This window comes from Zootoca vivipara, chromosome 13 (assembly GCF_963506605.1).
Source record: "Zootoca vivipara chromosome 13, rZooViv1.1, whole genome shotgun sequence".
Lineage (NCBI taxonomy): Eukaryota > Metazoa > Chordata > Lepidosauria > Squamata > Lacertidae > Zootoca > Zootoca vivipara.
Window position 1 is genome coordinate 29,544,832 of NC_083288.1, and position 16,822 is coordinate 29,561,653.

At 43.5% G+C, this 16,822-nt stretch overlaps 1 protein-coding gene across 1 annotated transcript; it reads right to left on the minus strand.

Annotated features, from left to right (window-relative positions):
- Positions 1–15,635: 15,635 nt before the first annotated feature.
- LOC118078905 (olfactory receptor 14I1-like) lies at positions 15,636–16,553 on the minus strand. The gene has a single exon (XM_035102912.2). The coding sequence runs from the start codon at positions 16,551–16,553 to the stop codon at positions 15,636–15,638; it is 918 nt and encodes a 305-aa protein (XP_034958803.2).
- Positions 16,554–16,822: the final 269 nt, after the last annotated feature.

Here is a 16,822-nt window from a genome sequence, read left to right on the forward strand (position 1 = left end):
TGGAAGGATGTTGGGCTTACCTTTTCCTGAAAGATGCAGCCAGCAATCATAGGTAGGTATTTCCAGTGAGCTTTCCTAAGCTCCGTTTCTCTCCTTCTTGCCTGAAGAAACATCCTCAGACAGTCAATATCAAAGAGTGAGATGAGTTTTGTATCATCACATTGAGTGCCAGGACTGTGGAACTAAATTGAAGGCAGGAATGTCCTGCCTATTAGGCAGATTAAGGCAACTACCTATAGTGCCACTTTTGGTGCTTCGCCTGTGCCTGCTGGAGAAATGGCAGTAGCTTCCAGAAAGATCTCATGAAATGTTGCAGAACTCTTGAGATCTTACCAGAAGCCATTGCCACACAACCCCATCAGGGAAGGGACCAACCCCTTCCCATTTCTCCTTAGGCAGCAAAATGGGACATGCCACCCCTGATGGAAGCATCTCCTTCCACTATGGAATTTTCCTTTCCTGTTCCTTCCACAATCCTTTTTGTATCATGTCTATTGGATTGTGAGCCTGCAAACAGGAACTGTCTTATCTTTTAATATTTGCACAATGTTTTAGAATCTTTAGGCACTCCATAAGGTGGTGGTGGTGGTGATTCTAAGGTTAGGGAACTATTTTTTTCTTGTTTAGTCACGGTCCATATGTTTCAGACATCCACAATTTGTGTCCCACTAACATGGAAAAGGTGGACTAGGTGTGTCTTGTGTTAGCACTCTTTTCATTACAGATCTCAAAAGAGGGCCTTTCAGAGGGGATGACAGGCCCCATCCGGCTTCCTACCACGATGTGATGTCACATGGACATGCTAGGCCCCCACAATGTTGGGTGGAACCTGGCACGCCTGCCCTGCCCACATTAGGAGTTGAAACTATAAGCAATCCCATCATAAAATGCCTTACAACCCTAAGCCTTCCGGGTCCAGTGTTTGCTTCTTCATGAGCATGTGTGTTGCTCCAATCCACACCTGAGATATTTATTTTTATCCTCCCCTTGCTCTCTGAAGTTCATCAGGTAGGGACAACCTGCATGAGATGAGGTCTCTTCATTTTGGACACCTGAGATAAAGAACACACAAGCATTCAATCAAAATAGGTGTGGGGTGCCACCCAATGCACATATTAGTGCACGTAGTGACTGGCTTCTCCCCCTTTGTATCCATGGGTTAACATAAGTAAGGATAAAGCTGCAGATGTGAAGATGTCCTCCCTACAATTTCCACACTGTACATATGAATGCCAGAGGGAGGGGCTATGTAACAAACATGATGCCAATGCTGGGGCTACTAAGTACCACTCTCCTTCCCAACTATGTGTCGATAGAGACCATTTGTACTTTTTCTGCATGTGGTTCTAGACCAGGCTTCCCAAACTGTGGCCCTCCAGATGTTTTGGCCTACAACTCCCATGATCCCTAGCTTAGAGGACCAGTGTTCAGGGATGATGGGAATTGTAGTCCAAAACATCTGGAGGGCCAAAGTTTGGGAATGCCTGTTCTAGACTGTAAATGCCTTCTCAAGGAAGACTTGCATGGCTACCTCACTGCCTGCCTTGGGATATGCAGCTAAAATTAAGCTTTTTAAAGTTTACATTGTTTTTATGAATTGCTCACATCCATTTTCTCACTGATTTACTTTTTCTGTTTCCCCCCCTGTTTTGAAGGCAGTGGTGTCTGATGCAAAAGTGAATGTACATAGTTTAATAAGGAACAAAGTGATGAAATATTGGATTAATAACAAGCTGAACAAGCACAAGATGCAGACACTCTGCTACGTCAAAACAATGGTGCATTTTTAAAGGTAATGGTAAAGGGACCACTGAAAGTTAAGTCTAGTCGCAGACGACTCGGGGGTTGCGGCGCTCATCTCGCTTTACAGGCCGAGGGAGCTGGCATTTGTCCGCAGACAGTTTTCCCGGGTCATGTGGCCTGGCGCAACAGGACACCGAAACCAGAGCAGTGCACAGAAACGCTGTTTACCTTCCAGTTGGAGCAATACCTATTTATCTACTTACACTTTTTTGGGCATTCTTTCGAACTGCTAGGTTGGCAGAAGCTGGGACCGAGCAACGGGAGCTCACCCCGTTGTGGGGATCCGAACCACCAACCTTCTGATCGGCAAGCCCAAGAGGCTCAGTGGTTTAGATCACAATGCCACCCGTGCTTTTTTAGGGGGCAATAAATTGAAACCCTGCACTCTACTTGAGGATGTCCAGGAGACTGGAAACCTTATTCAGCCAAGGACCACCATTACATCCTAGGCAACTTATCTGGACTAGGTACCACTGCTGGACAGGGCCAGAGATAAAACTGGATACAGCAATAAATGTGGATTCTACATTTGTATAGTAGGTTACATTCTATACACTCACACTATCCTCTGTATCCTCCATGCTGACAAGTATGAGGCATTAATTAAGAACACATTACAGTCAGGCAAAACACTACAGGAAGGTGTGAAGCAGGCTTGGGGAGGGTGTGTGGCTGGTGAAGATTTGTGGCCTGTGGAGTGTCCCAAGAGCCACGTAGAGGGATCTGAGGGGCTGTATTTGGCCCCCACAACTGAGTATTTAATGCAGTCCAGCTTCTCAGACCAAGTAGGCTGCAGAAGTACTTTGATACAGAACCCGCAGACCACACACCGAGTTAAATTTCCCTATCATTAATTAAAGTGTTCACAATTCAGTTCTTACTATTTACTATACTCAATTAGTATATTTAATTAAAAATACTTTTGGGGTTAGTGAGTGTGTGTTCATTCATTTCCAGAAACAACAGAAGTTCATGAAGATTCCAGAAGCAGCTGGAAGGTGTCTCAGTGCTGGATGTTTTTGAGTGAAGTCAAGGACACGTCTGTGGGAACTGCTCTTTAACCATTTACAGTTCTAACAGTGACTGTGAAGTCAGGGGCGTAGGAAGGGGGTGGGCGGTGGGCTGCCCCGGGTTCCACTCTGGGAGGGGTGACAAGATGTCCCCTGCCTCCCCCCCCCCCAGCTGTAGAGCGGCTGAGGGCGTGCACAGTGCATATGGGAGCTGCTCGCACGGCGTCTGTACAGGCTGCTGCTCTTGCGCGCCGTCCACACGGGCTGCCTCTTGCATGGCGACTGTACGGGCTGCCGCACATGCACAGTCTGTATGGATGCCGCGTGAGAGTGGCAGCTCGTACGGATTGCACATGTGTGGCATCCCGTACGGTCGGCACACATGCTCAGTCTGTACGGGCTGCCACGCGAGCCACTGTGTGAACTGTGTTTAATTTGTGTTTTACCTCCTGAGCTGACAATATGTGGGAGATGGGGAGAGGAGGCTTTTGCAGCTTGCAAGAGAGCAAGACCTGGGAAATATAAGAACAACTTCACCGGTGCACTTTACATACGTGTAACCGTTACGATTTTAAAGCCTGAGAGTAAAACTGTTTTCCTGTCTGAACCTAATTGATTCTGTGATTCATTACTCCATTGTCTGGGTCAGAGCTCCTGAAGCTGCACTCGCCATTCTGTGACTGCTGGAACATGCTCGCAACGTGGGTGTGCCAGAACTAGTATGTTTATGGTTCGGAGACCATAAATCCTAGCATATATATGACTAAATACACAATTAATAGATTTAATATATTTCTTTATTTATTCAACAAATTTAATATGCAAACTCAGGGTGACTCCCTGATAGATAGATAGATAGATAGATAGATAGATAGATAGATAGATGCAAAGCACAGAAATGAGGGAGAACCCGGGATCAGTGTGTGTGAGAGAGAATCCAATCCCTGAAACCCTCCCCTGGGAAGATCTGAGCGCATGGAACAGGGCTCAAAGCCAGTGGCGTAGCGAGGGGGGCGTTGGGGGCGGGTCGCCCTGGGTGCCACTCTGGAGGGGGGGGTGACACTCGGTGCTCCTCCACTGGGGAACTTTTTTTAATTTTCTGTTGCATGAGATTTTTCAACTGTTCTTAAATGTTCTTTCAATGCTGATTTCATTGAAAGTCGGTTTTGTTCTGTGAGCTCTAGTTGTTTTTTGTTTTGCTTTTTGCAATTCATGTTTTTCACTTTTCGCCAGAGCCGCGTGGGGGGGGGGTTACAAAAAAATTCTGCACCGGGTACCACCTGGCCTTGCTACGCATCTGCCCAAAGCAACCACAAAACAATTGCCACCACAATCCCTCCCTCTCATGCAGTTGCAGTTCTGACTATCTCTCTCCCTGTCCATTCTGTTGGGGGTGAAAGGAAAAAGCAGAAAGTCACAAATCCAAGGCCTCCTTACCTTATTGATACATGTGTGTGTGCTTTGGGTGTGGGAGACATTAGAGATGGGTATCTAAAAAAAATCCCCCTTGCCAAACTATAATAATAATAATAATAATAATAATAATAATAATTTATTTATTTATACCCCGCCCATCTGGCTGGGTTTCCCCAGCCACCCTGGGCGGCTTACAACAGAAAAATGAAATAAAATAATCTATTAAACATTAAAAGCCTCCCTAAACAAGGCTGCCTTCAGATGTCTTCTAAAAATCTGGTAGCTGTTTTTCTCTTTGACATCTGATGGGAGGCTGTTCCACAGGGCAGGCGCCACCACCAAGAAGTCCCTCTGCCTGGTTCCCTGCAACTTGGCTTCTCACAATGAGGGAACCTACCAGGCAGTTATTTTCTGCACAGCCAAGATCTACATAGCCTGATTGCCCCAAACTGTCATTCCTCACCAGCCCACTGAGAGTAATTCCCATTGAATCCAGTATTGCATACTTCTGAGTAAGCAAACATATGAATGGAAATGTTTGTGCAAGGTATATAGACAACAGAAACTTTTTTCTAATATGCACTGGATAACGGTTTTTGCCTAAGGATTGGGGGGGAAATGTTGCCAACAAGTTTCCAGAATGCCATTTTGAGCTCCTTGTTTCTTATGCTATAGATGACCGGGTTCATTACTGGTGGCACCATGCAGTAGAACATAGAAACCAAGAGGTCAAATGCTGATGGGGAGGTGGAAGTTGGTCTTAAGTAGACAATTGAGCCACTTACCACAAACAGAGATATAACAATAAAATGAGGCAAGCAAGTTGAGAAGAATTTTTGTTTTCCTTGGCTGGATGGGATTCTAAGAACAGCTCTGAAGATCTGAACATAAGAAAATACAATTAGAATGAAGTAAATGTAAAGTAAAGAACCTCCAAAAGTTAAAACCCATATTTCAGTGAAATATGAATCAGAGCAGGAAATCCTAAGAAGCTGTGGAATCTCACAGAAGAACTGATTGATGACATTAGAACAGAACTCAACTCTGAATGTAGTCCCAGTGTACATTGTTGAATAGAAAAATCCACCAATCCAAGCACTGGCTGCCATCTGAATGCAGGTGTTCTTGTTCATTACAGTCTCATAATGCAGCGGATTGCAGATGGCAACATAACGATCATATGCCATGACACCAAGAATTATGAAATGGGAGACTGTAAAGAAAACGAGGAAGGAGACTTGACAGACACATCCAGAGTAAGAGATGGTTTGGGTCTTCATCAAGGAATTTGCAATGGACTTGGGAACTGTAACAGAAATGGAGCCAAAGTCTTGGAATGACAGGTTGGCCAGAAAGAAGTACATGGGTGTATGAAGCTGGTGGCTATAGATGATGACTGTGATGATGAGAAGGTTTTCTAAAAAGGCCACCAAATACATTATGACAAAAATGATGATGTGGAATATCTGCATCTCCTGATTTTCAGAGAATCCAAGCAGAAGGAATTCATTCACTCTTGACTGGTTAAACATTGTGCTTCTCTGATGTTTATTTGGTACCTGTGAACAGAAATATTACATCCCATTGCAAATAAAACAAAATCTTCAACATGTCACCCCCATCCCCTTCCCCCTACATATTTATCACTTACATCCTCAATCAAACTTTACTTCTTTCTTATTCAGCTGTAGCTATGTTAGAGTTGGAGTGACCTCTCGACATCTCTCTATCTGTTCTAACAGTGGTAAGCTACAGCATTGAGTTTATTCATGTCTTATTTCTAATCACACCCTGTAGGTTTAATTCTCATGAGTTTTATAGAGCTCAGCAGCACTGAATCAGATGTATATTTTTAGAGTTGTGCAGGTGATGAACTTAGATTGTCCCTGATCCAAACATAACAGTTAACTGGGTCAGCATTCACCTTATGGGCTTGAAAATGAAATGAAAATGGGCTTGAAAATGAAGATTATGGCAACCCCTCTTGAACCTCTGGTCCTGGGTACAATATTATAGTGTGTTGGAATTATTTTATGAACACTGGAAGGAAAGCTTAATGCAGTTTTATTTTGACCTAAACAACAGTCATTGCGGAGTTCACCAGGGTCAATTGCATAGATGTATAAATTCCACAGGCTTATATAGAGCCATTTCCTTAGCTTTATACATATGTATGTAGAAATTAAGTGACATTCAGAGAGGAAAAGCAGGCATTATCGGGGCTGGATACCTGGTTCAGCAAGAACAGGATGAAACTTGTTAGAAGGCTAGCTCAAGGCTGAGTTAATCCTGACAAATATTCTTGACACATTCTTAGTACAGTCTGAGTAAGCTGATTCTAACAAGATTTTTAATGCAATCTGGGTAATGGGAATCAATGGATTTCTCTTACAACGGTCTTAAAAATACTTGTGCTTTAGTAGACATACAACAGACTCAACATGGTGTGACTCCTGGAGACAGATAACATTAGGCTGGTGCTTGTGGACAGCATCAGTTACCCTCTTGCATTTGCTTGGGTCTCCCAACCCTCATATGTTCCATCAAAGTATCGTCACATTACCTTTAGGATTCACCTACAGGATGAATTCTGTAACCTGGGCCAGAGATTTGTCTGCCCTATCTTAGTTCCTTTGTTTTTGTATTCAATTTTTATTCAATTTTCTTTTTTATCATTACATACATCTCATATCCGTCACATTTATAGCGTATTACATTCCCTTTCGGAGAATTTCAATTCAAAGTATAAGGACACTACAGCCTGGAACACAATATTTAAATATGCCCAACAACTTTCCATCCCAAGGAAGGACATCGGTCCAACACTCGGATCTCTTCCTAAGTGATAGCAATGAAGAGGAAGAGCCTGGCGACCATGATAACCCCACGTTAACAACTCCCAAAGAACTTCAGGTTGCTGATAGACTCTTGATACAAAATACCCAGGCTGGTCCTTTGCTTAATACTCCCAAAACCCATGAAGACAACCGTTCCTCCCCATTCCATCTTTGGCAAGATAGGACAGATGGAGTTCCTCAGCAGGAAGCTGGCTCTCTGTTGGCGAATGATCCCCATTTTACAGCACACGCTTCTTTAATATTCCCAAAGGCCCCAAAAAAGTTAGCAGCCCCTCGGTCATCCCATGAGCAAGAAAGGGATTGACAGCTAGTGGGCTATTGTGGGGCCGCCCTCCTTACATGGGGTGCTGTGGGATGGGCCATACCTATTGGGGATGTTTGTCCAGCTGATTCCATACTCCATCATTATACCCCTCCGACCCAAGAGACCTGGCCCAGGGATGACTGGTTAGTGAGGGGATACCAGTCCTTTATAGATGAGGCCAACATGGGGTTTGGGATCACCACCGTGGAACGGCGAGGGAGGTATGGCGGTGGGGGTAGATTTTACAGGCGAAGGGTTTTGAGATGTGGTGATGCTCGAATCCCTTCCAATCTTCGCCCCATCCCGAGGGACGAGGGTAGGGCGAGCAGGGATTACCCACCTCCGTCACTGGTGCTGTGCAATGCCAGGTCTATAGGCAATAAAACCGCCACTATGAGAGACTTTTTCATCTCACTGGAGGTCGACTTGGCTTGCGTGACTGAGACCTGGGTGCGTGAAGGCGAAGTAGTTGCCCTGGATGAGATAACACCCCCGGGCTTCTCCGTCCTCCACCAGTCGCGGACTGTGGGTCGGAGGGGGAGGGGTAGTGCTGTTAATCCGGGAGGATTGCTCTTTCAGGGCTCTGCCATCACCATCAATCACCGGCATTGAATGTGTTGGCCTAGTGTGGGGCACCAAGGGGGGCTTGGCTGTCTGGCTGGTGTACCGACCACCTAGCGCACCAGCAGCCACCCTGTCGGACCTGCTGGAGGTGGTGGCGGGCTGGGCCTTGGAGTTCCCTAACCTACTGGTTTTGGGGGACTTCAACGTCCATGCAGATGCCACCCCCTCCTCACGGGTTCCGGATCTGGTGTCTTCCATGGCGACACTAGGGCTCTCCCAGTTTGTTTTGGGTCCCACACATCAAGCAGGCCACACACTGGATTTGATCTTTGGTGCGGGTATAGACGTGATCATGTCCCCAACTGTGGAAGTGCCATGGTCTGATCACTACGCTCTGAAAGCCAGGATTGACTTCCCGCCCCTCCCCTGCTTGGGTGGCGAGCCTATTTGGGCTCGCCCGCAAAGGCTGATGGATCCTGATGGATTCCGTCAGGCCTTGCGGGACCCTGCTCCCCCTGGCGGCTCATTAGAAGAGCTGGTCCAGAACTGGAATAACCGGCTCTTGGCAGCCATCGATGAGATCGCACCTAAGCGCCCTCTGCGACCCCGCCGAAACCGGGACCCTTGGTTTACCGAGGAGCTTCGGAAAATGAAGCGGGACCTTAGACGACTAGAGCAAGTATGGCGGCGTGCTCACGACGGAGCCTCAAGAACATCTTACAGGAAACTTATGAAAGCCTATGAGATGGCGGTGAAAGTTGCAAAAAAGTCCTACTTCTCAGCTTCCATCGCATCCGCTAGCTCTCGCCCAGCACAACTTTTTAGAATAATTAGGTCTCTAACAACCCTAGAGGAACAGCCAAATTTAAATACGAATTTGACCCATAGTTGTGAGGCATTTGCGAGCTTTTTTGCGGAGAAAGTCTTGACACTCCGCCGTGACCTCCCTGCCAATTTGGATACAATAACGGAACTGGAGGCCCCTCGACTGTCTTCGAGTTCAGTATCGGACCAATTCGATCAGATACTCCCTGCCGATGTAGACAGATTCCTCCGAGCTGGAAGGCCCACCACTTGCTCCCTGGACCCGTGCCCGTCTTGGCTGATTAGAGCGTGTCCAGATGAGGTACGGGCCCCCCTGGGTGAGATCATCAACTTGTCCCTGGGCACAGGGACTTTCCCAGAGGAGTTGAAGGAGGCAGTGGTGCGTCCACTCTTAAAGAAAACATCTCTAGATCCTTTAGATCTATACAATTATCGCCCGGTTTTGAATCTTCCGTACCTGGGTAAGATAATTGAGAGAGTGGTTGCCGAACAGCTTGATAGGTTTCTGGATGAAACATCGGCTCTAGATCCATTTCAGTCCGGCTTTCGCCCTGGTCATGGGACCGAGACAGCTCTGGTCGCCTTAACAGATGATCTCCGTAGACAGCTGGATCGAGGTGGGTCGGGACTGCTGATTCTTTTAGATCTGTCAGCAGCCTTCGATATGGTTGATCATGAACTTTTAGACCACCGCCTTGCCGACGTGGGGATTCAGGGCACAGTCCAACAATGGCTGCGTTCCTTCATCTCAAGTCGGGGACAGAGGGTGGTGCTAGGGAGGGAGTTGTCGCCGCGGCACCCCTTGGTGTGTGGAGTCCCGCAAGGCGCAATCCTTTCCCCAATGCTTTTTAATATCTTTATGCGCCCCCTTGCCCAGATTGTCCGGAGTTTTGGGCTGGGTTGTCATCAATATGCTGATGACACCCAGATCTATCTGTTGATGGACGGCTGCCCTGCCTCGGCCCCGGACACACTCACCAGGTGCTTGTAAGCTGTGGCTGGATGGCTACGTGGGAGCCGACTGAAGCTAAATCCTTCGAAGACAGAGGTCCTCTGGCTAGGTCGGGGCGACATGGGGTTGGGGGGCCAACTCCCATCTTTTGCAGGGGCTCAATTGGTACCAGCGCCTTCTGTCAAGAGTTTGGGTGTAACCTTTGACGCCTCCCTTTCCATGGAGGCGCAGGTTGCATCCACAGCAAAGGTGGCATTTTTCCATCTCCGCCGCATCAAGCAGTTGGTCCCTTACCTCTCTCGCCCTGATCTGGCCACAGTGATCCATGCGACGATCACCTCCAGGCTTGACTATTGTAACTCGCTCTACGCAGGGTTGCCCTTAAAGCTGACCCAGAAACTCCAGCGGGTGCAGAATGCCGCGGCGAGGCTCCTTACAGGGTCCTGGCCGCGGGATCACATTCATCCAGTGCTTTACCAGCTGCACTGGCTCCCGGTGGAGTACAGGATCAGGTTTAAGGTGCTGGTTTTGACCTTTAAAGCCCTATGCGACTTGGAACCCTCGTACCTACGGGACCGCCTCTCCTGGTATGCCCCACGGAGGACCTTAAGGTCCACAAATAATAATATTCTGGAGATCCCGAGTCATAAGATGGCTAGATTGGCCTCTACTAGAGCCAGGGCCTTTTCAGTACTGGCCCAAACCTGGTGGAACGCTCTTTCCCAGGAGACCAGGGCCCTGCGGGATCTGTCATCTTTCCGCAGGGCCTGCAAGACAGAGCTGTTCCGCCTGGCCTTTGGGTTAGACTTAGCCTGACCCCTGTGTTTTCCTCCCTCATGGCTTGGATTTATGGCCTACTTGAAATGAGGCTGCACTTTAAATTTTAATACTGTATTTTAATCTGTATTTTAATTAATTGTTTTTATGTTTTATTGTAATTCTGTTGGTGTCAGCCGCCCTGAGCCCGGTTTTTGACTGGGGAGGGCGGGGTATAAATATATTATTATTATTATTATTATTATTATTATTATTATTATTATTATTATTATTTCCCCTCCCCTCCTGAGCTTCCCCCAACTTCCACTTCTGATTTGTTTTTCCCTTATTAGCCACTGCTGTTTCTTAAAAGTTACACCAAATTCTTTCTTTATCTTCTACATATTTTTTGTTAGAAAAGGTGAGAGTGTTATCCATACTCCTAGATACTTTACTTTTTGTATGCTTCTATCCCTACCATCTCTATTATTTCTTTCCTTTCCAATTCTTTAAGGTTTTTTAATAGCAATTTATTTTGCTTTTATTTAATTTAAATTCTGCCACTTGACCAAACTTTTGCATTATATTCATTACTTTTGGGAGAGAATTTTTTGGATCTTCCACAGGTATTACCAAATCATCCGCGTATGCTTTCAATTTATGCTCATTTTTCTTTACTTTTATTCCTACTAGGTCTCTATCTCCTCTTATCCTTCTCGTCAGAACTTCCAGTACCAGAACGAACAACATCGGTGACAATGGACATCCTTGTCTTGTTCCTTTTTGGATATTGCATTTATCTGTTATCACCTGATTTACAATTATTTTTTGCATTTTGTTCTGAATAAACAGCTTGCATTCGCCTATTAACATTTACTCCAAACCCTACCTCCTCCATCACCTTCCTCATGGAGCTCCAAGAAACATTATCAAGTGCTTTTTCTACTTCTATAAACATTAATGCTGCTTTCCCCCCTCATTTCTCACTTCCAGGAATTCTATAATATTCAGTACATTTCTAATGTTATCTTTAATTTGTCTGCCTGGAATAAATTCAGATTGATCATGATGAATAAAATCTTTTAGATTTTTTTTCAATCTGTTTGCCAAAACAAATGCAAACAATTTGTAATCATTGTTTAATAATGAAATCGGCCTGTAATTTTTTACCAATGTCACATCTGAATCCTGTTTTAGTATCAAAGTTATATAGGCCTCTTTCCATGTTTCCGGGACTTTCCCCGTTTTCAAGGCCTCATTCATAGTATCTTTCAAAGGGTTCACAAGCTGCTCACTCAGTTTTTTGTAATATTTGGCTGTTATTCCATCTGGCCCTGGAGACTTCTCTACCTTTGTTTGATTTATTGCTTCAATTGCTTCTTGGGATGAAATTTCTAATTTTAATATCCTCATTTGCTACTCTGTTATTTTTGGTAGCTTACTATTTTTAACATAATCTTCTATCATCGTCAAATTTTCTGGTCTTTTCTTTTATAAAGATCAGTAAAATATTTTACAAAGGCTTTCCTTACTGCTTTTGCTTTCTCAGTTGTTCTGCCGTTAAGCTTTATCAGATTCATATAGTTGTTTTGTTCACTTTTTCTCAATTGCCATGCCAAAAGTTTCCCTGGCATTAAAAATAAATAAATCTGTTTTGTTTTCTTAATTTTCCATGCTATTTCCTCATTAATTACCATAAATATTGTGATTGTAATAATTTTATCGCCTGTTTTGCTGTTTCTTTATTTGATGCTCTTATTAATTCATTTTCCTTTTCTACTATTTTATTTAAGATCTCTTTCTTTTTCTTCTCTCTTCTCTTCTTTTTAATTGAATTTTGTTGGATGAATAGGCCTCACATCCTTGCTGGAGACAAATTTTGTTCAAAATATTCTCTTGTCTATTTTGTCTTTTTCAGAAAAACTTTGTCATCCAATATTTCTTCATTCAGTCTTCACCGAAAGGTGGACTGAGTATTTTCTTGTATTTCCATAATTATAGAATTATGATCTGACAATGTTCTTGGATCTGTTTTGATTTTTTAAATTTTTGACTCCAATTCCTTAGAAACCCTAAACCCCCACCACTTCCTGCTGCTTGGCTATTCAGATTTACATCAGCCACATAGCATTTAAAAATCTGAGAGGAAGAATGCAGTACCTAACTTTTCGTGCAACTAGGCTATGATGGCAGCATATGTTTGTGTAAGAATGCCAACACCAAGACAGGGAAATAAGTTTCTGACCATTGGCAGAGGGTAGCTACATCCCACCAGTGCCAGACTTTAGGATTTAAAATTTCAGTGGCACCATGTGCAATGCCAAAATTCAGCATCCCCAATCCCTCAACTTCTGTTCTTCATCATGGCTGTGGTGCCTTCTTGGCTTCGCACCCAGTGCGGACAAACCAGTTTCACTCCCCAAATTCCACCTCTGACCCCACTGCCTTAAGGAGTGATGGCTAGGGCTGGTGTACTGAACATTCCTGATCAATGAAATCAGAGGAATGACTATGCTAATGCTGCATGTACTCCAGTCTCTAAGTGGTTAGAGACTCAAGGGGTGCCAAAACTTTCCCATATTTGGTTTCCTCAGAATGAAGTCCCTGGAAATTGTGGTGTGTGTTTTTAAGGAAATATGGTTTTATTTTTATAAATATATACAATCTGAGCATAAGATGAGAGGACTCACAGCATTAACACTCTGGCATACTGATGTAAAAAGTGGAGTTTGGCTTTTGCTGCCCAACTCTCCAAGGGACTCTGAATCCCCTAAGTCCCCTAAGTCCATGATCAGTCAGAGAAAAATGAATAGAGGCTGGATCCAGTGGAAAGCAAGGCAGATATTTATTTTTCTGTTGCAACAGAATTCCCTCCCCTCCCTGAACAAAAGTGTGCAACATTTAAAGACTTTTGACATTGCCCAACCCCCTTAGCCCAATATCATCATATATACATCATAGGAGGTGGTCTACAGCAGAAATCCTGTCTGCCAGGATACCTGATGATTTGTCGCTGATTGCATTACCTGGGCAGCCTTGCCATTCTTTTGTGATGGTTAATATTTTAGTTCCTGTATCCAGGTCACTGGTTCACCCTATTCATACACAAATATGCCCTTAAGACAGGATGTGTAAGCAAAAAGACAATTAGAGGGCTTTCCCTGTTTGCCTCCCTTACTACAGAGGAATATTTGAGGTCACTGGGAGAGTCAAAATGATTTCAGGATTGCTCTCCCATACTATGTCAGACACATGGTTTATATATTTAGATATGTACGCATTTAGGAATATTTATTATATATTTGAGACCTTAGAATTCTTATAACAATACCTTGTTTCCTCATTATGTCTCTATGGGTCTGCAAAATCATAGCTTTGGTTTCAGCACAGTTAGCATTTCCAGTCTCTGTCTTTCTAGTTTTCAGTTCGCTGCCTATTCTCCTTCTTAGAAGATGACCTGGTCACCATTCAGGTGAGAGGCGAAGACTCACCCCCTACTTCTGGAAGCACCATTAGCTAGTTGTTCCTATGGAAACATGTGCAGCTCTTCAGTCATGCAAACAGGGTGTTTAACAGTCTTAGCCAGGTCTCTTATCTTAACAAAGAGACTGATGTTATACCTCTGTTAGATTTCAACATTACATACTGTATATCAAAATTACAGCCTTGTTTTGTTTGAGAACCACAAGCATCATCCAAACAAAGCCTCCAATCCTATAGCACAAGATGCTCATATTATACCTGTATAACACAGAAGAACAGGGAAAAAAAATTCCTTCCAGTAGCACCTTAGAGACCAACTAAGTTTGTCGTTGGTATGAGCTTTCGTGTGCATGCACACTTTTTCATACCAATGACAAACTTAGTTGGTCTCTAAGGTGCTACTGGAAGGAATTTTTAAATTTAATTTAATTTTTTATTTTGTTTCGACTATGTCAGACCAACATGGCTACCTACCTGTAAAAAGAAGAACAGAGTTATATCTGTTTGCATTTTAACAGAAAGAAACCTCACATCATATCAACATCAAGGGAATTAGAAGCGGGGGCGGGGAATGGGGATCTGTGCAGATCAGACCTACATCAAGATGTTAGAATGTTCCATTCTTATTCAGATGAATGGTGTATCACACCAATTTCAGGTGAATCCCAACACATGTGCCATTAACTACTCAAACCAGGTTGATGGAATGTAAAATAAAATGTTTGAAGATGATATTTTTATTTGAACAATGAGTGACTGGTTTTTATATTCAGTTGTAAGTTATCTCATATTTCTTTCAATATCTAGGAAAGAACCGGTATTATTGTTTCAGTGTGAGATACCCTGTTTCCCCGAAAATAAGACATACCCATAAAATAAGCCATAGCAGGATTTCTAAGCATTTGTGCAATATAAGCCACACCCCGAAAATAAGACATAGTGGTAGGCACAGTTCCGGAGGGCGCCAAGGAAGAGGCGAGGCTGGACGCATAATAAAAAATAAGACATCTCCTGAAAATAAGCCATAATGTGTCTTCTTGAGGAAAAATAAATATAAGACAGTGTCTTATTTTCGGGAAAACATGGCACACACACACACACACACACACACACACACACACACATTTATGAAAATGCACTAGATTGCTTAACAAATTTAAAATGGGTTGATAGGTCGATTAAAAATGGCTCTGTTTCTTTAAAACCCTAAGCATAGTTAAATAAATCTACAATAGGATTAATGCTTTGAAATAGTTCTAAAACTGATGACATTTTTCTTCTGTAACAAACAAGAGAAGATACAGTGGTACCCTTACTTACGAATTTAATGCGTTCTGAACACACATTTGTAAGTCGAAAAAAAATTGTAAGTAGAAGCAACCCTACCTAAGAATTCATAAGTAGAAAAAATCCTATCTAAACAGCATCCAAGATGGCGGACGGAGCTCCATTCGTAAGTAGAAACATTCGTAAGTAGAGGTACCACTGGACAAAGCACACATTGGCCTTGCTGGCTGAGACTGATGGGAGTTGAATTCCAACAACATGGGAACCACATTAATTTCCCCTACTCTGATTGCATACCAAAACATGCATACACTTTAACATCATTACATACAAAACCCTGCATAAAGAAAAACACCACAAATTGTATTCTTAGAAAGCTAATTCAGTCCTAAAATCTTGTACATAGCAACCTTAATCTCCTTATTCCTCATGCTATAGATCACTGGATTCATCATGGGTGGAATCACAGAATATATGACGGCAAAGACCATATTTGTATGTGAGGAGGCATGCTGTATGGGTCTTAGGTAAACAAGTGCTCCACCAAAAAGGAACATGGAGAAAACAATGAGGTGGGGAATGCAAGTTGAGAAAGCTTTTTGCCTTCCCTGTGATGAGGGCATTCTCAGAACTGTACTGAAGATCTGGACATAGGTCACAATTATAAAAATAAAGCAGCCAAATGCTATAGCAACACTTAAGAAAAGAAGTGCATTTTCAAGAATGTATAGCTTTGAGCAGGAGATCTTTACTAGCTGAGGGACCTCACAGAAAAACTGATCAACAATATTGGAGCAGAATGTCATGGCAAAAGTGCTGCCAGTGTGCAACACAGCATAGAGAAGACCACTGAGCCATGCACTGCCCGCCATCTGAACGCAGGCCCCTTGATTCATAATTGCCTCATACCGTAGTGGATTGCAGATGGCAACATACCGATCATGTGCCATGACAGTGAGGAGGGTGTAATCTGATGCTGCAAAAAGCAGAAAGAAATAAACCTGAGTGACACATCCAGCATAAGAAATCACCCTAGTATTTGAAAGGGAATTTGACATCGATTTGGGTATTGTGACTGAGACTGAGCCAAGATCACTCACAGCTAAGTTCATCAGGAAGAAATACATAGGAGTGTGAAGGTGATGATCAAAAGCTACTGCGGAAATGATGAGGAGATTTCCTGCGACAGTGGCCAAGTAAAAAAGCAAGAACACAAAGAATTGTGTTATCTGCAGTTCTCGAACATTAGAAAACTCCAAGAGCAGAAACGTGTTCACAGTTGTTTGGTTAGACATATTTTCAGCTCTGATTTAAATTGCAAAATGCTCTACGGAAGGGGAAAAAAGGAAGAAAGCTGTTAACATTATTGCATTATCTAAAGAAGAGTTAACCTCAAGTGCTATTAATTTAAATTGAATTTAGTGATGTCTGTGAGGTAAGATTCAAAAAAGACAGAGAGCAGAATGTGTTCCAGTAGGTTTCTTATTACTATGAAGTTCTCCTCTCACATAACAATAGCTAAGGAAACCATAAGTTGCTCATGTTAACTAGAATGTGTGAGATA

Excerpts from the sequence above, each read along its gene's own strand:
- LOC118078905 (XM_035102912.2), bottom strand. The coding sequence starts at position 16,553 with ATGTCTAACCAAACAACTGTGAACACGTTTCTGCTCTTGGAGTTTTCT.